The 24,059-nt window shown below is 47.1% G+C and overlaps 2 protein-coding genes across 2 annotated transcripts; both read right to left on the bottom strand.

The window, feature by feature from the left end:
- Positions 1–1,235: 1,235 nt before the first annotated feature.
- BJ212DRAFT_712998 (uncharacterized protein) lies at positions 1,236–3,079 on the bottom strand. The gene is made up of 9 exons (XM_041343895.1): positions 3,039–3,079; positions 2,772–2,983; positions 2,644–2,718; positions 2,512–2,586; positions 2,383–2,460; positions 2,235–2,333; positions 2,007–2,180; positions 1,827–1,955; positions 1,236–1,757 (listed from the first exon to the last, which is right to left on the bottom strand). The coding sequence occupies exons 2-9, from the start codon at positions 2,866–2,868 to the stop codon at positions 1,603–1,605; spliced, it is 882 nt and encodes a 293-aa protein (XP_041198041.1). The 5' UTR covers positions 2,869–2,983; positions 3,039–3,079; the 3' UTR covers positions 1,236–1,602.
- An 11,697-nt stretch (positions 3,080–14,776) lies between these two features.
- Positions 14,777–16,594, bottom strand: BJ212DRAFT_1476835 (uncharacterized protein; the record flags this gene model as incomplete). The annotated part of the gene is made up of 5 exons (XM_041339440.1): positions 14,777–15,055; positions 15,109–15,243; positions 15,416–15,595; positions 15,648–15,683; positions 15,740–16,594. 5 exons carry the CDS (start codon positions 16,592–16,594, stop codon positions 14,777–14,779), a joined length of 1,485 nt encoding a protein of 494 aa, XP_041198040.1.
- Positions 16,595–24,059: the final 7,465 nt, after the last annotated feature.

Genomic DNA, 24,059 nt, shown 5'->3' with positions numbered 1-24,059 from the left:
TCCAGCCGTCGTGGGCTTCATTGCTTAGTGGTTGCCGGTAGTCTGGTTCCCAAGTTGGTCCACGCCAGACGATGAGCTTTCCGCTCTCATCACCGCTTGCTATCCGATACCCATCTGGTGAAACAGCCAATGCCCGCACCCGACTGCGATGCCCCTCCATCTTCTTCAACACTACACCTGTCTTCAAGTCCCAGAGACGAAGCATCCCGTCATACGATCCCGTGACCATACGTTCAAGTCTATCATATGTGCAGAAAGCCGCGACTGCGACCACGCGATCCCCGTGATCTTCGAATGTTCGAATGGGTGTGGTGCTTGGAATGAGGGCCGTCATTTTAGTGGAGCTGCAGCGCACTTGAGGTGGTCTTGGTGCGTGTAGGGATGGCGTCTTACTCGAAGTTGCAGAGGTGCGTACGATGGAGCATTTAAACCTACTTTTTAGTTTTTACCCTCTCACTAGACGCCCAAGACACGAGGCTTTCACCATAAGTACCTTGCTTGATGATCTAAACGGATGAGCTCATTCGTCCAAGTTGTGTCGCCGCAACTTTCCACATTAGTTAATGAGCCTGATCGTGGTTGTTTCAGGGGTCTACGCGGCAGATAGTTCACCTGACTGACCTAATTGGCCATACCCTCGAATTTTAATTGAATCGTCACCCAAAGACGTAGCATTCCACCCGGTGACATGTTGGGCTTCTATTCCCTGGAACGTTCGTAGTGAAGATCCTATGGTCACGGGCTTTCCTGATAATCTCCTCTGGTTGTCAGCATCATGGATATGCGTGATTGTCATTAGCATTGAAGATAATCGACAATCAATCGTTTCAAACTCTGATTAACGATCATCGAATAGGTATTTACTATTCATTCCAAGTCAGTTATAGTTGCACGTTGGATTGTTTCGGCGTTCTGGATTTGACAGTGCTCGAGGCTACGTTTGCACATAAAAGCTCTGTAGCTCAGTGAGCAATACCGATGATGGGCTTATCGCACATGATGGTGTGGTGACGTGATGTTTGGCGAGAATGTCACTATTTCAAATACAACGACCTTGTTATATATGCGACCGTTTTATTGAGCAGTATTAATGAACATACATCCACATTGAGCGAAACGAGTGTCTCAATTTTGACCAGTTCAAAACGATCAATATTCGACGTGAGATACTCGAGGATCATCTGAATCATGTATTCATCTTGTGATGGAATTTAGCAATTGTGCTCTGTATTGCACTGGAAGATACACGGTGTAAAATCGATGTATCTGAAATATCCAAGGACGGAACTGTTAATCCTGCGGAAGAAATTCGTGCGACTCCCACGTACGGCGTAGAATTGATATGTATATATTTAAGCGTAAAATCATCAGCATGGAGGACATAGTAGTGGATTGGTCCATAGAGTCAACTGCAACCAAGAGTACTATCGAGGCTGTCATTTATTGTGCCATCTTGGCGAGGTAGGAGTGATATCAAACAGAGAAATACCATTTAAACGCGTAGGAGTGAAATAGAGCCGTTGAATAGGACGCGCCGGATCATGGATAGAGAGGACATTGACGCCATGTTGAAGACAACACCCGCTTGTCTGGCCTTGGACATTAAACTTCGTCTGGGTACAAAGACAAGAGGGAAGATCTTTGCATTAAGGTATTCGAGTGACAGTGATAAACAAAGAGCGAAGTATGTGCTTGGCTGTCGGGTATGGAATGCCGCCGTGAGATGATTGAATCACATAGGCGACGCGTTCTAGAGACTGTTTTCAGTAACTGAATTTGATTGATGATTTAGGAGGCATTCGCTTTGCGGTCATGACGGTACTCACAAGCATTGATGTCATCAGTGCGCTTGGCAGCTTGAGCATATAACTCATCAAGAACCTGTTCGGCAAGAGCGTCGACGTTGTCTGAGCGTTTCGATGAACCGGTCACGCCATCGAGGGCATTTTTGACCGCTACAATGTCAAGTCAGAATCTGGCGGTGAAAGAAATGGCACATATCGTACCGGTGGCAATTTGGGAGACAGTGTAAGTGCCACGCTTGGATAGCGTGAGGTCATCGGCATGGAAGTTGTCGAGAACCCTTTCCACAATTGCGTAGACACCGGCATCACGTTTGTCAGCCTTTGACCGAGTTGCCGCGTTGGTCTTCTTCAAATTGTTCGCTTCGCTGACGACAACTACAATATAATAATCAGATTGGGAAATACGAATTGATGACGATAACGACGCACTTGCTTCGATTTCTTCATACGAGTAACGTTTCTCCTCACTGCGTTTGGACCTGGCGCTGAGAGCGTTGGCTCTGGCCTTGTTCACAACATCCCTGACCTCTGAGAAATTGTTCAATATGTGAACTAATAACCGAGAAGAAATACTTACGAGCAGTAGCTCTGGCAACATTGCAGTCATCGCGCTTCAAGACAGTGATTGTACCGTTGTTAAGCACGTTGTAGATGACTACTCGGTTCCGATCAGGTTATAAACCCCGACTTAAGACGAGCGACTTACTACCGTCGATGTCAATGACACTGCATCCGTCATCTCGCCGCGAGAGTTCAAACAATTTGACGACCTCGTCGAAGGCTGAAATGTCATTCTGATCAACATTGCCATCAGGTCATGAATATATTTCATGCTTACAGGGGGAATCATTTTCAACTGCTTCAGCACGAGTTCCCACATTGACCGTGAGATCGTTGGCAACGTCCTCAACAACTACAGCGAGAACACAATTAAGAGGCGAAACGCATCATGGAGATGGGACTTACCGGCAGTAACGTCAGCCACACTGCCAGGAATGGGGGAAGCAAATACAGAGGCGAAAGCAGCGAAGGCAGCAAAAAGTGCGAAAGATTTGGGCAACATGGTGGCAGTGGGGGGAGGGACGATTGAAGGAAGTAGGGGGAGCGTGCGCGGAGATACAAGCCTAGAGCAAAAAGCTAAGGTCTTCCATGGCCTGCATTTTATACCGCAAGACGAGCTTGCCGAAATTTACTCTCAGGGATCCCGAGTAATATGCCTCAGTTTGTACATACCTGCGGGACCCTGCTGCGACTCGGAACCCCGAACGGCCATTTGTCAGTAAAACGAACCAAAGAAAATTAAGAGCAAGTTCTTAGTGTTTTCGTTATGCCGTGTCTCTCGCTTATTCAAACGTAACTCTACGTAAACACAGGGTCAATTTGCTTGATCGGCTTTAGTGCATTTATCGACAGAAGAGTCTCGGATATACAAATCGCGTAATATGTGAACATTGAGCTCGGAACTGAAGCCCGACCCGGCGAAATCAGAGTGAGATCGTGCGAGCGCAATCGCAGGACGTTTGAGCAGGATTCTCCGTATGGGAATGACCGAAGTATGTAGTATGTAGAAGCTCAAGTGGAGCGCGTACATAGGGGTCAGACAAATTGCTTCCGATGCAGGATCGTCCTTACATACGTCAGAAATCATCAATCGTGGAGGATGTAGCAGTGGATCGGTCCACGCAACGCCAACTGCAACCATGAGCACCACTATTGCTACTAGTGTGTATCATGCTATCCTGACCGGGTATATCAACACACTCCAAGCGCCACCGGGGAGGCATCCTCAGTCTGCCATGAGACCGGCATAAATAGTAGCGCAGGCACGCCTCAACTCAATGCCCGTCTGAGAGTGAATCTATGTCAGACGACTCGGCATCCTGGGGCACTTCCGCATGTCCAGACGGACGTCGGGTGTCGTCGACTTTCTTCTATTCTCATAATTTAGCAGCAGCTAGCCGCTGTAGCTGTAGGGCACCCATCAGCGAAAAACACTGAGGTAAGGAAATGTACGTCAGTGACCTTTCGACTTCAACGACTGGCGGTACATAGCTATGCCCCGCACGAGCAACGAAATGTGCTGTCGTAGGGACTGCGTGACTGGAGTGTTCGAGGTGCGAGGCGAAGAACTCGATTCGAACTGTATACGCATTCAGTCATGCATTGCGAACTTACTAAAATCGAAGACTGACATGATCGAACCGAGATGCAGGCTGTCCCGAGAGAGAAGGTGTAGAGACAGGGACCTGTGGTTTCATCATCGAGTCAACAGAAAAAGAACCGGAATAGTTGAAACACCCACATGTTGTGGATTACGAGGTTGGACAAGGGGAACCGCAATGACGGTGATGGATAAGTTGTGTAATGAGTAAAACAACGAGGCGCGTACATTGAGTAGATCACCTGTAAGGAAATGCGTAAACTGGTAAGGATGTCAGGAGGAGTGTTGCATACAACGATCGTGGAACAACTTTCGTGTAAACTAGTTGGCGTGCGTCAGGTGAAAGGAGGGACTCAGCACGTCAAAGGAAGCGAAAAGCTGGCGAGATTTGACAGCCCAGAGCAGTTAGCTTGATGGTGTAGACTCCTGAACGTTTGAACTGCCAGACTGGTGATGACGCCGGAGAGGCGACCTATCTGATACTAGTCCCGCATCAAATCGATAGATCTAGATCGTCTTGGCACCGTCATCCGCGTAACGTTTTTATTTTTGTTCGTCCAGAACACTGCAGGCACTCCATGAGTCTGATGAGAATCGAGCTGTGCCCACACAATCAACGGTCTCGAATGGTCCAGCCACAAGCTTGCCTGCCTGAGTGCCCAGGTTCCATATCCCCGCTGTATCTCCTGCCCCGCTCGCTAGTAACTTACCGTCCACAGAGATATCATTGCGGCTGATCTCTTTTGAGTGGCCATAAAATGTTTTAACAATCTTGATTTCAAGTTCTTTGGTGCACGGAAGGTTTCATGAGCTGAAGGAAGGGGAAAAAGAACTTCGCATGGTGTTGGTGAAGAAGGGACATATAAACAGCCGTGGCAGACTCGCCGATATGCTCATCATCATGGTCAGGCTATTTCGAATTGCAGCCAGCCTCAGGCTAGTAATATCCAATCTCCTATCTGAATCCGCAACAGGGATGAACTGACAGTTGACTTCGGTAGGGAAAGCGTCGCAGCGACTCGGAGTCGCGCATCTTCAACTTTGCTATAAACATCAAGCCAACAATCAGCACATGAATCCATCAATGCTGTCAACCGCTTTGGAGATATGTCTCGATGTTGCACGACAACTCGATTCGTTGGCGAGGCAGCTACCTCCGTTTTATATACGATCATCATAATCATGCTGAGCACATTCTGCAGAAATCATGCCACCTTTGGCACGTTCTTCCGTCATTCTTTGATGCCAAGTTCATGGCGGTGGTGCGCATCTCGCCTAGTGACCATGTTCTTTTTCTCATCCTCTCAATTCATGCCCAACTTCCGCACCATCGTGCACCTCTGTTGGCTCCTAAACACGATATCCATCTCATATAAATATAAATATATTCCCTCAGACGTTCATCCCTTACATGGCGTGCGTGTAGACTCGCTTCAGCGGCACTGTTGATTTTTTCTTCCGAGGTCCCTCGTTTACGGTGGACTATGTGTATCAGGTTAGTTTTCCAAATGCGATAATTATTTGTTGTATTCCATTGTTTGTGTATTAGTAAATACGGTGGCTGTGGTTTCATTTCCCCACAACACCCACCACCATCGAAGCTCGTCGTCGCCATCAGCGTGCTCGTCGTCGTGGCGCCGCACTCGGCATTACCTTTTGCCGCCGTGGACTACTTCTCACTCCACAATCATCAAGCTCGTCTATCTTAAAGTAAGTAAAATCTTTTGCTTTCATCATCAACACTCATCAGCGCTTGTTGTCACCATTAGCCTGCCCGTCGTTGTGGCATCAGCACATTTACTGCTACTCTCGTCATTACCTTCTGTCGCCGTGCACTTTCCGCTCCACATACCCCAAGGGATCATCGAGCACATCCATCTTAAAGTAAGTAGATAGTCTTTTGCCAACATCGTCAACACTCATCAGCGCTTGTCATCGCCATCAGTGTACTCATCACCGCATTCACACTCTTCACCTTGTACTCAATCCTCCGTTGTTTCCGTTACACTTCTATGTTCTGCACACCCACCTATTTGAGGCTACTGTCTTCACGGCGTCAAGTGTACCAACAACATCCTAACAAAGTTATATAGTGAACGAGTGTTGAGCATTGGTTTGTTAACATGATACTATCGAGGTGGTATAGAATTTGTGGTTTTTGGAGGACGTTTCATATTATAAACTGTTTTCTGCGCCAATCAGACCCTGTGTGCATCTTATTGTGCTTCAACTGATTGTGATAGGCTTGCTCTAAAGAAATCGTGGCTATGAGTTTGTATTGAGGTCTGTGCCGGAACCATCACCACTATATTGAATTGCTGAAAGTGACGGCGTTTTGAGGCAAGTTTCTTCACATATATCACACGATCTAATGTGGTACAGTAACCTTCAAGTTGATCCGTCAGACTTTGTTTTCAGACCATAATACTTGTCTCATCGTGGCCCATGCCTCCGAGTCAGTGCTCAGGATGTTCGCTCGTGTTTCCTCGAATGGACGACTCAATGTGCGCGAAGTGCTCAAAGCTCGAAGCTGCAAATGCAGCAGATCGAGAACAGATTATGGTACGTGCTCACCTCACTATGTGCCTGTTGTTTTAAGTTTATATTCACCAATACCTACTATTTAGCAACAGCCGCAATGTGAAAGCTGCGGCTGTGTATATCCGTTCTTGCGCTCGCCATTATGTGGTGGCTGCAAAAACAGCAACAATAATGGTAAGCAAATGTTTGTACTTATCGAGTTACCTCCGCAAGCTAATGTCAAACTTAGCTTTGAATGAATCATCTGCATCAGCCAGTAATGTCGCTGCCAGTGCCACTGCTCAATCTATTTTGCATCGACAGACTGTGCATACCCGTGAGGCCAGTCAGCATCGACTCGGACTAAGCCAACCATTACAAAACTCTTTGCTGTTGAATGCGAGTGACGTGAAGCGGAAGGTTTCGCTTCTTAAGGCCAATGCTCGGGCAGCAAAGGTTGATGTTGACTTTACACTTCAGCAATATGCCTACGGGAGCTCGAAGCCTGCTAAACTCGCCATCCCATCGTCACGAGTGACCTTCGCTACTGTGGACCTAGCCACTAGTGCCTTCGAACAGCTGGCTTTGAAAGCAAGAGGCCTATACGATAACACCCCGACTCTTTCAGGGCTTTCCGATACTGCGCTGGATGTTATGTTTGATTGGTAATGTTGCTATAGAGTGTTCAGTGGATGGATATTGATAAACCCTGTCATGCAGGCATAGGATCAAGTATTGCACGGTGCTGACCAATGCTACTGTGAATATGATCGAGGAACAGAAGTATCTGGTGGCACCGGCAACCATGGAAACACTTTATGGAAAACTGAGGCAAGACAGGATGTTGTCTGATAAAGATGCATCAGCGAAAACCCCAAGGATCACGCTCCGCATGTTCTTGTATGTCCCTGAAGAGGTAAATAAAATATATGTATACTTCGAAGCAACCATCTGAGAAGAACTATAGCCCGAGGATGATGATGTCCAGGAAGTACAACGAAGTCGGCGTGTATCTACTCGGAAATCAACCACAGCAAGTTCTCGTCGTCAGAAGCGGAAAAGATCCCCGACAGGTGAGCGAGGCTGTGATTATTGTCATAGTGATGCTTATAAATCTGAACAGCATCACCTGAACGTCTGCCACCTCCCAAGCGCTATCAGAGTTCATACCGATCCAGACAGTCCGCAACTGCACCAATACTTGAATATGAAACCTTTAAGATGAAGCGGGCAACATGCACTGTGAGCAAGACTGCAGATATACAGATGAACTACAGCGAAGAGCAGGAAGAGATTATGATTGCAAAAGGGTGGCAAGCTCATGTTAAAGCTGGGAAGCCTTATCAGGGTTATCTTGGGCAGGGATTGACGAAATTTGTCTTCCGTGTGAGTTCCACATTCTTCGAGTGCTCCCGTCACTAATTAAAAATGCAGGGTCGCTATAACAACGAGGACTGTGCTATTGTCCAATGTAAATCAGTCCGTGCAACAGAAGCCGAAAACATTGTGGATCTAGAGGGTGAATACCAGACTCTTCATCTCTCTCAGTACTTTTTGGACTCTTTCTATGAACGAGCAAAGAATTACGGAGTTGATGATCTTCCTAGTGGGTCCATCACATATGAGTATAAGTAGAAGCTAACGAGGCATAGGAATGAAGTGGAATATCTCGACTGCATTCATTGGAAAGCTTACCAAGAAACTCCCAGATGCTCCTGGCAAAGATGAACCTGATTCATGCAGCCTCGTCTTCAGTGTCTTCATGGTACTCCCACTTCTGCCATCTGGTGCCCTGTGTAGAGAGGTTAAATTTTCTGGGAGCGAAGAAGTAGGCCTCAACCCTGATTCACTTGGATGTGCTGTGGATGCATATGCACATCACATTGCTGTTGATTCGATGTATGAAGTTGTCATATCTGACATTCAAGGTGAGTTCACGATGATGTAATGCAAAATGGTTCTCAAGTCACCAATAGGAATCATCACACCAGATCGTACTATCATTTTCTTTGACCCGCAGTCTCACACGTGTGTAACAGACTTTCATATACCTAATGGCCACATCTGATTTTCGCACTACAGGGCACAAGGGGACTCTGGCTACTGGGACCATGGACAATCTGCAATCACCGAGTTTTTAAAATCACACAAATGCAACAAGCATTGTAGGGCTCTCGGTCTCGATACTGAGTTCCCACCTTTATCCAATACCAACCGCAAAGGCCCACTTCGTATCGGTTTCGAAGATTAGAACTAATTTCTTTTGAGTCATTCAAATTTGGTTTCACAATTATGTTCATATTCAACTAATTCTCGATTCACATTTGAGCACAGTGCTACATACACCGACTACTGCCATGACTAAAATATGATTCTATATTAATGGTAGCATTGCTGAAAACACGGACCAGACATTTTCGAAAGTTAAGACAGTGAATCCAAGGCCATCAAATATCAACTGCGCTGCGGCACTATATTCAGAATCAACAAAACGAATGAGATCCTCACCACCAATCTCCTCCATGAGGTTCTTGACAACATCGCGATCCACTAACTGCAGACAGTTCTGCACATCATAGTCTTTGTGAAGCAATATTGCAACATTCGGAGAGACACCTGAAGGCAATAGTTTATCTCGGTCATAGCGAACAGTGTGTGTATTGAGACGATGCTTGAGTGTGTCGAGTTCTTGTTGAATTAAGCGCGGCCATAGCCACTGAACGAGAGCACTAAAATGCAAATGAGAACGAGTCAAAAAACACCACACCTAAACCTACTACTGGCATGGATCCATATCATTATAAATCTCTTCACCCGCTTCCCAAAAAACTTTCACGTTATCTCCCCATTGAACCCGCACACGAAGCCAACCACGCTCAATGGTGATATTATGAACACTCTTCAGAAACCGATGGGCAGGTAACTCGTCAGTTGATAGGTTTGGTGAAAATATTTCCCTTGTAATATAGTATCGTTAGCATAAGCATCACATTGGCTAGTAGTACTAACCTTAAAGCTGTTGCGAAACCATATACATCTGTTGTCTCGCTTCCGCAATCAGTCGTGGTTTGAAGTGGCATTCCTAGGTAAATGATGAACCATCATGCTCAAATAGATTCACGGAACATACCACCAAGCTCATGGACGAGGGATAAATAAAGGTATGCAATTGATGTCTTGAGCCGGTTGTTTGGGACGACCCACATTCCCAACCACTTTCCGGACCACTGGTCACGGATTGCCCATATAGGAAAACCTATTCTACTCAATTTATCGTGCCCATCACCACTCCATTGGTGATGGGGACCAAGCGAGACTAGCGGCTGACGAGAAATCTTCTTTTTCGAAAGTCCCCGTTGGGCAAACCCGTCCGGCTCATGTTGCCTCATCTCGTCCGTCACATATTTCCTTGTTCCAAATTAGTTTGTATAAATCAATACATTATAATGATAACATTACCTTGTCAGTAGATTACCAGTGTCCGCCACAATTGCTTCCCGGACTAAACGGGGCCCACGGCGGTGAAGGGGATCCCGTGCGAGCTGATCGAGCACCAATTGCCGCTTGATTGACCGTGGAAGCAAGCGAGTCAGCTGCCCACTTCCAAGGAGTCCGAATTGCTGCCGGCGTCGCGCAACAGTTGCTTCACTATGGGCAAAGCATGAGCACACACTAGCAGAACACACAGTTAAATTCACCTCATGACTATACCATGCTCTGCCTGGAGAAGACGACTGATTTTTGACCTATTCGTGATATTATCATGGTGATACTGGGTAAGAATTTTCCGGAGGAATGGATCATTCTTTCGAGCTATCAGTGTAGAAATTAGTATAATGTTAGTATATTGATGCGACACAACTCACGACAATGCTGATATTGATTTTTGCCCTCGGGGTTTGGGACACGACTAGAGGTACAGGCATTTCCCTCCGCAGGAAGAGTCTGCGGCTCATCTTCATTCAGAGCCTCATCTGCATCATGGGAGTCCATGAGAAGAATACAGGATATAACGGTAAGAGTGTACGCACCTAGTACTGTACAAGAGCAGATTTTATACCTGCCCGGTATCATCCACCTGCACTAACACGGTGGCCCCGAAACGTGGAACTGTGAAGTAAAGCCATGAGCCAAAAGACGTAAGAATATTATCTACTTACTTTAAGATAGACAAACTTGATGATCGTGGAGTGAAAAGTAGTCCACGGCGGCGAAAGGTAATGCCGAGTGCGGCACCACGATGACGGGCACGCTAGTGGTGACGACGAGCACACTGATGGCGACGACGAGCTTCGATGGTGGTGGGTGTTGTGGGGAAATGAAACCACAGCCACCGTATTTACTAATACACAAACAATGGAATACAACAAATAATTATCGCATTTGGAAAACTAACCTGATACACATAGTCCACCGTACTCGTTTGTCTTATTCTCCACTGGAGATGCGGAACTCGTTGTGGTTATCGGATAAAGTTTCACTCCGACACCATAGAACTCATTTTTGAGTTATCAGGTCAGAGATCAGTTATGCAAGGCTTTGATAAGGCTTAGGACCAGGTTATCACTGGGACGGGCAGGGTGCAGGAAGATCAATATCTTGTATGAAATATTTACGACGAGTTAGATTACACATATGATACTCGCGCTTAGCTCAGCCCGAAACACCAAGACATATGCGGGAGGCGATGTTCAGAAGTAGTTTTAACCCAAAGCAAAGAGACTCGGAAACATAGGACAAACATGTTCAAGTGGGCCACTATCATGACACGACCACCGAGCAATACAGCTACCGTCAAGGTACAAATCAAAACTACAAGAAGATCTTTACGTTGCAAACTATGCGAGTAACCGCTCGCTGCGAGCGCACCACCTCCATGGGAAGCGTAGAGCGCGTTTCGATCTTATTTGAGAGCTGAGTGAAGTGCAGTTGACGATTATAAATGCAGAGACGGGGGGAGAGATTACTGAAATACTTACCAGTGAACCCAGCACGAAAGCCGGCCTTCATATCCTCATCAGTCTTATCCATGATGGTCCGATAAGATTCGATGGCTGCTTTTAAACTACCTGCTCGAAAGAGTGCATAACACTGTTGCTGGTTCGCGGCGTGCCACAAGGACTTGAGGTCCCAGCCAAAGAGCTGCAGAAAACACGAAGTTGAGCACGAAACAATTTTCGGTGGCGTCACATCAGCGTACCGCGACAAATTCGTCATACAGCAGATGAATCGGCGATTTGTAAAAGAAAGCACTAGCATTGACGGCGGCAGTGAAGTGTTCAACAGCGTCATTATGGTGCGCACCATCCAAGGCCATGTTTCCCAGTTGGATGCGTAGGTAGGCCTGGTGTACGAAGGAGCAAAAGGAATCAATGACATCACATGAACCTGGTGCGATGGAGCACACGATACTCACTTCCACAATACGACAAGCAACAGGATCGACATTGGGACTCGCGGCTAGCTCTCCGATGCGAAGCATTGCCTCTTGATGTTCTTCCGCGTTGAATAACGCAATGGCCTAAAAACCCCAATGAAGGACGAAGTATGTTAGAAAAATATCACCTGCCTTGATCAAGAAAAGGAGGTGATCGGTCTTCAAATCTCCCTTCGTGAACATGGATGCGACATCAAATGATATCCTTGCGGCCAGAACCTGCTTCTTTCCGCAGAGGGAAATGCCCTCAGAGATATGGCCTGCCAACGATGGCTGAATGCTGACGGACTATGTCATCATTAAAGTTAAGTTTCGTAAGGAGGTCATGATGGGTCGGTAAGTCTCACCTGGACTGCATCTTGAAGCGCTTGGTCCCAGTTGCGTTTTCGTGCCATAACAAATGCGCGAGTGGCATAGGCGGTGTGATCATTGGCGTCAGCGTCAATATCTAGATCTAGCACCTTTTCAGCAGTAGGCAAGTCCCCAGTTATGCACGCATTGCGGACTGCTAACTTCATAGCGACGACCTGTGCAAATCATGATCACATTGTGTTGTAAGAGTTAAGGGTAGGAACATGCCTTGAAATCAGAGTAGGCTTGAGCCTTGACATAAAAAAACGCTTAAATGATGAATGAGCGAGAAACTGAAACAGATTTACCTGGTGCGTTGCCTGGTCCTTCATGAGGCCACCACTTGGACCATCCTCTGGCCAGGCGTCCTCGGATGTTGGCCACTCTGAGATCTTTTTATCCGCACCTCCACTGAAGAGGTGCTTGTCATCCGCAGAAAATGTGACGCAGTTCACCTCCCCAGTGTGCTTGAATATAGCAATGGTTTGTCGATCTGAGACTCGCCAGAGGCGGACATGGTTATCATGAGATGCTGAGGCAAGGAGAGTGCCGCTAGAGTTCAGAAACATGGAATGGATATTCTTGAAATGGCCCTTCCAGGGTTCACCGACCTGCTTCCAGGTCGATGTATCCCACTCTCGTATGGTGGGATCAATCCCGTGACCCCCCGAGAGAAGCCGTGAGCCATCGGGCGTCCACGCAAGTGAGTAGTTGAATCCTCCAGTAATCGTTCTGAAGGACGAAACGCAGCGGAGTCGATTTGTGTCATTTTCACGGTCATTGTAAATTTGGACATCTTGGTCCGTTGCAATCGCAAGAAGTGATTGATAATTCGTAGTATACGGCGAATACCGAACGCAGCGGACATTTCCACCGTAACTGCGTGAATTTTGCACCAGCCACGTCAATGTGCACCATAGCTTCGTGGTGGTGTCAGATGATCCACTGGCCAGCGTTCCGGAATTGTGTGAAAAGTGAAGCGAAAATATCCAACCGTCGTGGGCTTTGATTGCTTGGTTGAGTGGTTCCCCAGTTCTTCCATGCCAGGCGATGAGTTCTCCGTTCTCATCACCACTTGCTATCCATTTTCCATCTGGTGAAACAGCCAACGCCCGTACCCGACTGCGATGCCCCTCCATTTTCTTCAACACTACGCCTGTTTTCAAGTCCCACAAACAAAGCGTCCGGTCATATGAGCCCGTGACCATGCGTTCGTCGCGGAACACCGCAACTGCGATCACGCGGTCCCCGTGATCTTCGAACGTTCGAATGGGTGTGGTACTTGGAATGAGTGTCGCCATTGAGTGGAGCTGCAGCACGGATGAGGTTGACTTGGTGTGTGTGGGGGGACGGTGTCTTGCTCGAAGTTGCAAAGGTGCGTGTGATGGGGCATTTTTAAACCTGCGTTATAGCATTAACCTCTCACTAGACGCCTAAATAATGATGCTATTATCATAAGTACCTTGCTTGATGATCTAACCGAGTGAGCTCATGCGTTCAAGTCGTGTCGCCGCAACTTTCCACATTAATCAACGAGCCTGATTGTTGTCATTTCAGGGGTCCACGCGGCGGATAGGAAGGCAAGATATACAGCTCACTTGATTCACCTGATTGGCCATGTCCTCAAATTTTAATTGAGTCATCGCCCAAAGACGTAGTATTCCACCTGGTGACATGTTGGGCTTATGTTCCCTGGAACGTTCGGAGCGGAGATTCTACGGTTGCGAGGCATCCTTTGATTTACTCTGGTTATCAGCATCATGGCTATATGCGATTTGCCATTAGCGTTGAAGATAACAATCAATCGTTTCAAACTCTGATTAACGATCATCGAATAGTATCCCAAATCAGCTATAGTTGAACGTTTGATTATTCTGGATTCGGGGTGTTGAATCGGCAACTCGAAGACATGTTGTTTCCCGGTGGTTGTAGATGTCGATCAGTATGGCGACGACCTACTAGATGGTCCCACCAGATTCTATTTCCACTCTAGCACATGCAATTCTACACGGAACCATTATGTATGTTGCATGTAGGTTTACTAACATAATACAAATTACATACCATATGTGACTCGTGCCATGGACAGTCGAGTTTGTGGTGTCCGAGGCTGAAGCTCTGGAGATGTGGCCAGTACCGTTGATGGGCTTTTCGAACATGGTTGGTATGAGCAAATTGGAAGGGACAAAATGGCCTTATCGAAGTTTGTTGACAAGTTGTTGACGTGATGTTTGTATTTCAATTACGCAATGTCAACCTTATGTGACCGTTTCATAGAGCAATGTTAATGAGACATTCAAATTACACACTGAGCAAGACGAATGTCTCAATCTTGACCAGCGGGAAGTGAATTACACGGAAGGATCATTCAAATCAAGCAAGTTCATCTTGTGATGGGATGTGGCAAGTGCGCTGAGTATCGCAGATGGTGTAGAATTGATCTATAAGTATGAAATCATCTCTTACGGAGGATACAACAAACATGGATGAGTGCACACGAAGTTAACTGCGACCATGAGCACCATTACGTCCACTACTAGTATTTGTCGTGCTATCCCGACGGGGTATATCAACACGCTCCAAGCGCCATCGAGGAGGCTTCCTCAGTCTGCCATGGGACCAGCATGAATAGTAGCACAGGAACGCCTTGACCCAATGCACGTCTGGGAGTGAATCAATGTCAGATGTGTCGACATCCTGCGGCACTCCCGCCTGCTGTCCAGACAGATGTCGGGTGTCATCGACTTTCCTATATTCTGGGAAATTGGCAGCAGCAAGCCGCTGTAAGGCACAAATCAGCAGAAAGCACTAAGAGGTAAAGAAATATACATTACAGTGAACTTCCGTCCCGGTGCAACTTCAACAACTGGTTGCACATGGCTATGTCTTGGCACGAGAAACGACAGGTGCTGTCGTAGAAACTGTGTGACTGGAGCATTCGAGGTGCGAGGTGGAGAACTTATTTCGAACTGTATACATAGTCAGTCATTGATTGCCAGTTTACTAAAGATCAAAGACTGATATGATCAAACTGAGGTGCGGCCTGTCCCGAGAGCGAGGATGGTAAGGGCAATGTAGCAGGGACCTGTGGTTCCATTGTCAAGTCAACAGAGAAAGAACCAGGATAATTGAAGCACCTACATCTAGTGGATTACGAAGTTGGACATTGGGAACTGCATTCGTGCGAGAAGTGAAGTGAAGGAGGTTGCTGAGGCGAAGGAAGATGGGTTGCTGCGTGTTTACAGTAGACAGAGGTCTTTGTGGACTAGGCAATATCAGTAGATTGCGAGGCAAGGCAGGAGGTCGACGAGTTGCGTCGGACTGCAATGGTGATGGATAAGTTGTGTAATGAATTAAACAACGAGGCGCGTACATTTAGTAGATTACCGAGGGCTGCCCTTTTACGTGCCTGTAAGTAAGGAAGTGTTAGCGCACACACGAGAAATTTACGTGACAAATGCGTACACTAGCAAGGATGTCAGGAGGAGTGTTGCATACAATGATCGCGGAATAAGTCGTATAAACTAGTTGACGTGCGTCAGGTGAGAAGATAAGGGTAAAAGGGTTCTGAACGTCGAAGGAAGCGAGGAGCTGGCGGGACTCGACAGCCCAGAGCTTGATGGTGTCGTCTCCGGCAGCGCTAGCAAGGACAACGCCATCATGTGAAAGTGCCAGACCGGTGATAAGTTTGGTGTGCCCTTCAAAGGGAGATCCGATAGTCTCCAGCGTCGACGTGTCAAACTCATAGATCGTGTTGGCGTGGTCATCCGTGAAGGTGAATGTAGCTATAATGTTTTTGTTTCTGTTTGTCCAGAACACGGGCACATTTGTAGTTCGTCCGAGTCTTCCACGGGACTCCCCTACTCTCACATCCAACTTTTGTGTTTCGATATCCCAGACCTCAAGGCGGCTCCCCGTCCACAAGTTCACTGCAACCTTCTTTGAGTCTGTTGAGAATCGAGCTGTGCCCACACAATCAACGGTCTCGAATGGTCCAGCCACCTGTTTGCCAGTGCCCAGGTTCCATATTCGTGCCACATCTCCTGCCCCGCTCGCTAGTAGCTTGCTGTCCGCAGAGATATCAATGCAGCTGATCTCCATTGAGTGTCCTTGAAATTTTTTAACAATCCCAGTCTCAATCTCCCAGCCTTTCAACTCTGCACAATCGCAATCCCCACCACCAGTGACAACCCGTCGACCATCCCTTGGTACCGCCACCGCACATACCTTCTCATAAACATGTTGTGCCTCCTCAATCTCCTTACATGTCCCATTTATGAGCGGTCCTGTCATAAGATCAGCTGATTGTTTGCCTGTCATCTGGACAGTAGGATATGGATGTGTATCCACCCTTCAAAGTCGCTGCCGGTTTCAGAATCGATTGTCTTCGTTGGTGTAGAAGCCATGCCTATGTTTCCATGATCGAAACAGAAGTACTGGAGAAGTATTTCTTGGTGCGTTTGAAGGTGCGGTGCTCTCCTCATTTGCTGTAGGGCTCTGATATTGGTCGTTTTGAAGATTTTCAGTTCGGCAAGTTCAGATGAGAGTTGATTTTACCAGAGGCTGGCAATGATAGAAAGGAATGGACACTACAATGTAAGCAGTGGTCGCACATGCCAGTGTTGTTGTGTCCTCTATTTTGGGTAGCGTATTTTGGATGATCCGAAGTGTTGGAATCAGAACAGTTGGGTATGCTGTAGCATTCAACTTTCTTCATTACTCGCTCTCTGTTGCGGATCTGCATCGGACACCAGGGGATGCAGAAATAGTTGTTATTGACACTAGGACAATATGAAGATCGCCCTTCCTCAACCGTTCTCAAGTCATCCAACCCATTTTCGCCTCACCAACTAACCGAGATGGCCTTGAAGACGTGCGTTAGGAGGTTGCCCTGAGCCTCGCCGTATCTGTACCGACTGTCAATGTTAGTATTTGCTTCAATGTCTCGAAAAAAAAGCTGGCAGTCACTGTCTTTGATTCATCACTTCTGATATCTAGCGTGCCTGTCTTCATCTCGATATCTTTTTGACATGATCATCACGGGTCCATCGTTAAATAATCATGGTGCAGGCGGTAGTGCCCGAACTTCAAATGTCCTGGTCATCTGCTGGTCAAATGAGAATGACGAAGAAATGAATCCGTTTCCAAGCTCTATGCACCCTACCAGCTCGGACGCCATTCAGACACAAGCGCAAGCTAAAAACATCGACATAAACGTGAAAAATTCAGCCTTACCTCTTACACTAACCTCCAGGACAGTCCGCAGGCCACCGCGTCTTAACAGTTTCTTTGTGTACCCGTTGACAACAACCCACTGTGGTACATTTTCTCCTCAATATCTACTCGCAACATTGTGGGGTTTGTCACACGATGGACAGTGCGCGTTCTGATCATGCATGTAGCTTCGCTGATGCTGCAGCCATAGAATAATACACCTTGTTGTCTATGATTGGGCTCATTGTCGTTCAATGGCTACCGCCATTGCTTTACCCGTAAGGCTAAATTGTTCTAAACAAGAAGGCAAATGAGACATGGATGAGTGCAGTGAGACATTTAATTGTGGCGGCGTATCTTCGATATCTGTTCCTGTTTTTGGTGTGGGGCTGGGTGATGAGATAGCAGCTAGTAGTTCAGGGTGGGCGATAGCGTATGCTGAGTCGACCGTAGGCGTCATACAAGCAACGGTGGAGGCTCTCCTGGCATTGGAGGCAATCGCTGACATCCTGGAGTTAACCTAGATTAAAATCTTCCTTAAGATGATGGTCTACATCATTTAGCATTTGCTTCGCTAGCGCTGGCAAGTTGAGTTAGCGATGTTGTAAGTATGACATATAGCACTATGCACCATATTACTAACTCGATTTGCCGAGGTCAGAACAAGGTGTCTGCCACTACCCGCCACCCTAGGTCCTAAGTATATTAGCAATGAATCGCCATGAGAAGGCACAGTCGCATCAACAGCTCGATGTTATGAGAGTGGTGTTTGAGCGTGCAAGGAGAGAACGTAAGGAGTCACCAAATTATAATGCCCCTGACAGGACTGCAAACCAGGGGATAGCGGGCCTGCGTCATAAAGAGTATGGCATGTGTGTCGTGGCACTGGCAAGTTAGACACCTCCAAAATTTCGATTCCACTCGTCAATGCCAGAACGACGGCCTGAAGTGTACGCGACTATCTGGATGCATTTAATATGAACATGTATTTAAAATGTGATGTTGCATGTACTTATCGGTAAGTGATCGGCCTAGGAATTGGAGTGGCATGTTCATTGCTGGCATTGGCGCGTTGGACTAAGTTTCCTGTAGTTTGTCAGGCAACTCACCAACGCCCAGAACAACAGCCTGAGGCAAGCACGATCACCTGAATGCAATTTATGAGCATTGATTGAGAATGAGACATGGCGCGTACCACGCACTTATTCGGAACCGATCAACGTCAGGAGGCGAGTCTTTCCAGTACCCACCACAATATCAAGGACCGCTGAATAAGAACATGTTGACAACACTCACATTTTCTCGCATAACCTAATCCATCTGGCCTTAGATGCGATAGTAACAACTGCATACCGACAACGAGTTTGCATTGGTGTCTTCACGGTCGAGCAATCATTGGAAATACCTGGCCGAATACACCCCAATGCAAACGAGATGTTCAGGAACGCGGGAACTGCAGTGATTGGCGATTACCAAAATGACAGTCTGAGGCATGCGAGACAACCTCCATATATATGAGCATGGATTTGAGATAGGAAGCGACACGTACTTGTGAGCAATAGATCAGTGAGGGCAGATAGAGTAGCATCACTAGAGAAAGAAAGACAAAAAAAGAAAAACTGCCCGGGGTCATGACATTGGTACTCGAGCGTATGGTGTGATTTGATGCTAATCAACGATCACACTTAAGAACCGCTGAATGATCACGCCCTCAGTTACTAAACTCGTAAGGAACAGAGCAAGAGACGTGAACTGTAATCGCTAGTCAAGTTAGGTTGTTGAGAATGGAAACGAGCGGGGTATGCGACTACCTAGGTGTATATGTCACCCGAGAGTGTCAAACATGGGGCACGTACTTGTCAATGGAAAACAGCATTGGTGGGCAGGAGTAGCTCTTGAGTGTGCAGAAGGGGGGAAGGAGAACAATAAGGACGGCCGCCATAAGTGAGAGAGATATCGACGGTAGCCCGCGTTTATGTTTGCAGCAGTGAGGATACCTGAGACGCCCGTCTCAGCGGCCTTGGACGTTACAGCTCATCTGAGGAAAAGACAAGGGTCAAAGGAGGGAGAAAGTTGGCACTGAAGGTCAGCGAAGATTTCAAACTCAGCTTGATGCCACAATGTACAATGTGCATGCACTTTGGAGCACGCGAAACAAATTGGATGAACATATGATCCCGTGGAATGTTATGAGAATTTCTGCATTAAATTTCACGTCCCAGCATCATGGAAATAGGAAGCGGAGACAGCTTTGAACTGTATTTGTGATTGTTTGGTATACAGGCGATGACGCCGCATTAATTGACCTCATGCTTCAGATTATAATTTCATAGGTTTTAGATATCATTTTTACCGTCCTAGCTAGGGCCTTTTCACTACTATCTACAAACTGTAAAATTTTAACCGAAACACTTGGATCAACCTTTTACAATGGTCATCAATCTATTCACTCGCAAGCCCGATTTACCACCCAGCGCCCAACTACACACACCTCTCCTTTAATTTCCCATACTAGGACTCACCAGTACCCTTCCGCCATCCAATTTCCTGCACTACCAAGCCTGAGCTGGGGGTAGCAGACTCAACAGCTTCATGTATGACCTCGTATGCTCCGTCCCTCCCCAAACCCTACACGCTCACCTCTCCCCAACCTCCGATCCCCCTCCCCATGCATACTCACCACTCTTACTCATTTCTTCCACGAACTCTCCACGCCACCACAGCTTCGTTGCGTATGCTGCTACTAGTACTCCTCCTTTGAATTGTCAAACACCGATACATCCTGCTTCATTCCACATGATGATGAAAGCGCACTCGTCGATCGTCCTGCATATGAAACGTTGTGGGGTTGCTATGGAGGGAACGTCGAAGGGACAGGTGATGTGGGTCTCCCGGGTGAGTGGTGTATCTGAGCAATACAGCTACCATCAAGGTACAAATGAAAACTACTCGAGGATCTCTGTTTCAAACTAAATAAGTAACCGCCAACTGAGCACACCATCTCTATGGGAAGCGTAGAGCACATTTCAATCTTAGTTGAGAGCTGAGTTAAGTGTAGTTAATGATTATAGATGCAGAGACAGGGAGACATTGCTGAAATACGTACCAGCGAACCAAGCACGCAAGCCGGCCTTCAGACTATTATCAGTCTTATCCAGGACGGACTGATACGATTCGATGGCTGCTCTAAAACTTCCTGCGCGAAAGAGTGCATAACACTGTTGCTGGTTTGCAGTGTGCCACAAGGACTTGAGGTCCCAGCCAAAGAGCTGTGGAAAACACGCAGTTGAGCACGAAACAATTTTCGGTAGCGTCGTATCAGCGTACCGCGACAAATTCGTCGTACATCAAATGAATTGGCAATTTGTAAAAGAAAATGCTAGCATTCACGGCGGCATTGAAATGTCCAACAGCTTCGTCGTGGCGCACGCCATTCAAGGCAATGTTTCCCAGTTGGACGCGTAGGTAGGCCTGGTGTACGAAGGGCAAAAGGAATCAATGACACTACATGAACGTGGTGTGGTCGAGCGCATGGTACTCACTTCCACAATATGACAAGCAACAGAGTCGACATTGGGACACGCTGCTAGTTCTCGGATGCGAAGCATTGCCTCTTGATGTTCACCTGCATTGAACAATGCAATGGCCTAAAAACTGCAATGAAGAACGGAGTATATTAGAAAAATATTACGTGCCTTGATCAAAAAAAGGAAGTGGTCCATCTTTAAATCTCCGTTTGTGAACATGGACGCGAGATCGAATGATATCCTCGCAACCAGAACCTGCTGTTTGCCGCAGAGGGCAATGCCCTCAGAGATATGGCCTACCAATGATGGCTGAATGCTGACGGACTATGCCATCATCAAAGTGAACTTTTGCAAGGAAGTCATGATGGGTCAGCTAGTCTCACCTGAATTGCATCTTTGAGCGCTTGGTCCCAGTCCTTTTTTCGCGCCATAACAAATGAGCGATTGGCATAGGCGGTGTGATCGTTGGGGTGAGCCACAATATCCAGATTCAGCACCTTTTCAGCGGTAGGCAGGTTCCCAACTATGCACGCATTGCGGGCTGCCGAGTTCATAGCGAAGACCTGGGTAAATCGCATTAATATTGTGTTATAAGAGTCGAGGGTGGGAACATGCCTTGAAACCAGAGTAAGCTTGACCCTTGGTGTGGAAAGGAGGCTTAGACGATGAATGGGCGAGAAAATGAAAACAAACTCACCCAGTGCATCGCCTGCTCCTTCATGAGGCCATCATCGGGACCATCCTCCGGCAAAGCGTCCTCGGATGTAGGCCACTCTGAGATCTTTTTATCCACACCTCCACTGAGGACGTGCTTGTCATTCGCAGAGAACGTGACGCAGTTCACCTCCCCGGAGTGCTTGAATATGGCAATATTTCGTCCATCCGAGAGTCGCCAGAGGCGGACACAGTTGTCAAGAGATGCTGAGGCAAGGAGAGTGCCACTAGAGTTCAGAGAAACAGCGTGAATATTCTTGGAATGGCCCTCCCAGGGATCACCGACCTGCTGCCAGGTCGATGTATCCCACTCTCGTATGGTGGGATCAGTCCTGTTCCCTCCCGAGAGAAGCCGTAAGCCATTGGGCATCCACACGAGTGAGTGGTTGAATCTTCCACCGATCGTTCTCGTCAAATGAGCGGATAGTGTACTGTAACAACCCCTTTAAATTTGGACTATTTGGATATTGTGGTCCGTTGCAATCGCAAGAAGATTGTAATTAGATGGCGAATACCGAACGCAGTGGACATTTCCATAGCAATTGAGTGAATGTTGCACCTCCCACGTTGATGTGCTCCATAGTTTCACGGTGGTGTCAGATGATCCACTGGCGAGCGTGCTGCAGTTGTACCTATCCCGCGGAAAGTCAAGCGAAAATATCCAGCCGTCGTGGGCTTTGATTGCTTGGTCGAGTGGTTCCCCAGTTTGTCCATCCCAGACGATGAGTTCTCCGCTCTCATCACCGCTTGCTATCCATTGCTCGTCTCGCGATACCGCCACTGCCCGCACCCGACTGCGATGCCCCTTCATTTTCTTCAACACTAAACCTGTTTTCAAGTCCCACAGACGAAGCATCCCGTCATATGAGCCCGTGACCATGCGTTCGCCCTGGAGGGCTGCGACTCCGACCACGCGATCCTCGTGATCGTCGAATGCCCGAATGGGTGTGGCGCTTGGAATGAGTCCCGCCATCGAGTGGAGCTGCAGTACAGTTGAGGTGGACTTGGTGTGTGGGAGGGGATGGCGTCTTGCTCGAAGTCCCAGAGGTGCATGTGATGGGGCATTTTAAACCTGTTTTATAGCATTAACCTCTCACTAGACGCCTAAACAATGACGCTATTATCTCAAGTACCTTGCTTGATGATGTAAACCGTTGAGTGAGCTCATGCGTTCAAGTCATGTCGCCGCAACTTTCCACATTAGTCAACGAGCCTGATCGTGGTCATTTCAGGGGTCCACATGGCAGATAGGAAGACGACATACACAGTTCACCTGATTCACCTGATTTGCCATACCATCGATTTTTACTGAAGTCGTCACCCAAAGACGTAGTATTCCACCTGGTCACATGTTGGGCTTCCATTATCTGGAACATTCGCAGCGGAGGTTCTGCCTTTGTGAGATTTCCTCTGGCTGTCAGCATCTTGCCATTAGCATTGAAGATAATCGATAATCGATCGTTTCAAACTCTGATTAACGATCATCGAATAGATATTTATTATTCATCCCAAGTCAACTATTTCGGATTCGGGATTTTGAATCAGCAACTCAAAGACATGTTGTTTATTGAGAATCAGAGAGGCTCGGACTAGGAACGACGAAACGAGAACGAAGGCTTTAGATTCAGTGAAACGACTGGAGAACTATATTCGACGAGGAGAGGTCTTTAATACCATGATTGAGACGGAGAATCAAAGGGGAACGTGTATCAGGCGTGTAGTGAAGAGTGATTGCATATGTAAAAGGAAAGGAAGAGTACGTACGAGAGTGACGTCGATAGTTGTATCTTGACATTGTTTCCCGGATTCAGGTGGTTTAGGATGGTAATCAGTATGGCGACAATCTTCTAAGATAGTCTCATCAGTTTATGTTTCCACTCTAGCGCATGCAATTCTACACGGAACCGTTATGGATGTTGCATATAGGTTTCCTAACATAATACAAATTGCATACCATATGTAGTTGTCGTGCCATGGATGGTCGAGTTTGTGATATTCGAGGCTACTTTTGCAGATAGAAGCTCTGGAACCAGCTGTGCCTATGACGGGCCTATCGAACATGGTCAGTATGGACAAATTAGAGGGATATTTGTGACTTGCCTGAGCCTCCCACAGGACCCCCTACTCTCACATTCAATTTCTGTGTTTCGACATCCCAGACCTCAAGGCATGCATATGCTTACACTGTATGCTCACAGAATGTTATGAGATTTTCTGCAGTAAAACACGTTCCAACGTCATGCAAATGAGGAAGCACAGAAATAGCATCATGGTGGGGACTGGGAGTAGCTTCGTCTGTATTTGCAATTGTTTGGTATATAGGCGGTGTG

Source organism: Suillus subaureus, assembly GCF_016647635.1.
Source record: "Suillus subaureus strain MN1 chromosome Unknown BJ212scaffold_4, whole genome shotgun sequence".
In the NCBI taxonomy this organism is placed as follows: domain Eukaryota; kingdom Fungi; phylum Basidiomycota; class Agaricomycetes; order Boletales; family Suillaceae; genus Suillus; species Suillus subaureus.
The sequence above is the reverse complement of the archived record's forward strand: the minus strand, read 5'-3'. Positions and strand labels throughout refer to the sequence as shown.

What these genes read in the sequence shown, in the direction of transcription:
- BJ212DRAFT_712998 (XM_041343895.1), bottom strand. Translation starts at nt 2,868, where the DNA reads ATGTTGCCCAAATCTTTCGCACTTTTTGCTGCCTTCGCTGCTTTCGCC. An exon ending in AGTTGAAAATGATTCCCCCT is followed by an intron (nt 2,587 to 2,643) that starts GTAAGCATGAAA and finishes ATGACATTTCAG; the next exon opens with CCTTCGACGAGGTCGTCAAA. An exon ending in CACTGATGACATCAATGCTT is followed by an intron (nt 1,758 to 1,826) that starts GTGAGTACCGTC and finishes TACTGAAAACAG; the next exon opens with TCTCTAGAACGCGTCGCCTA.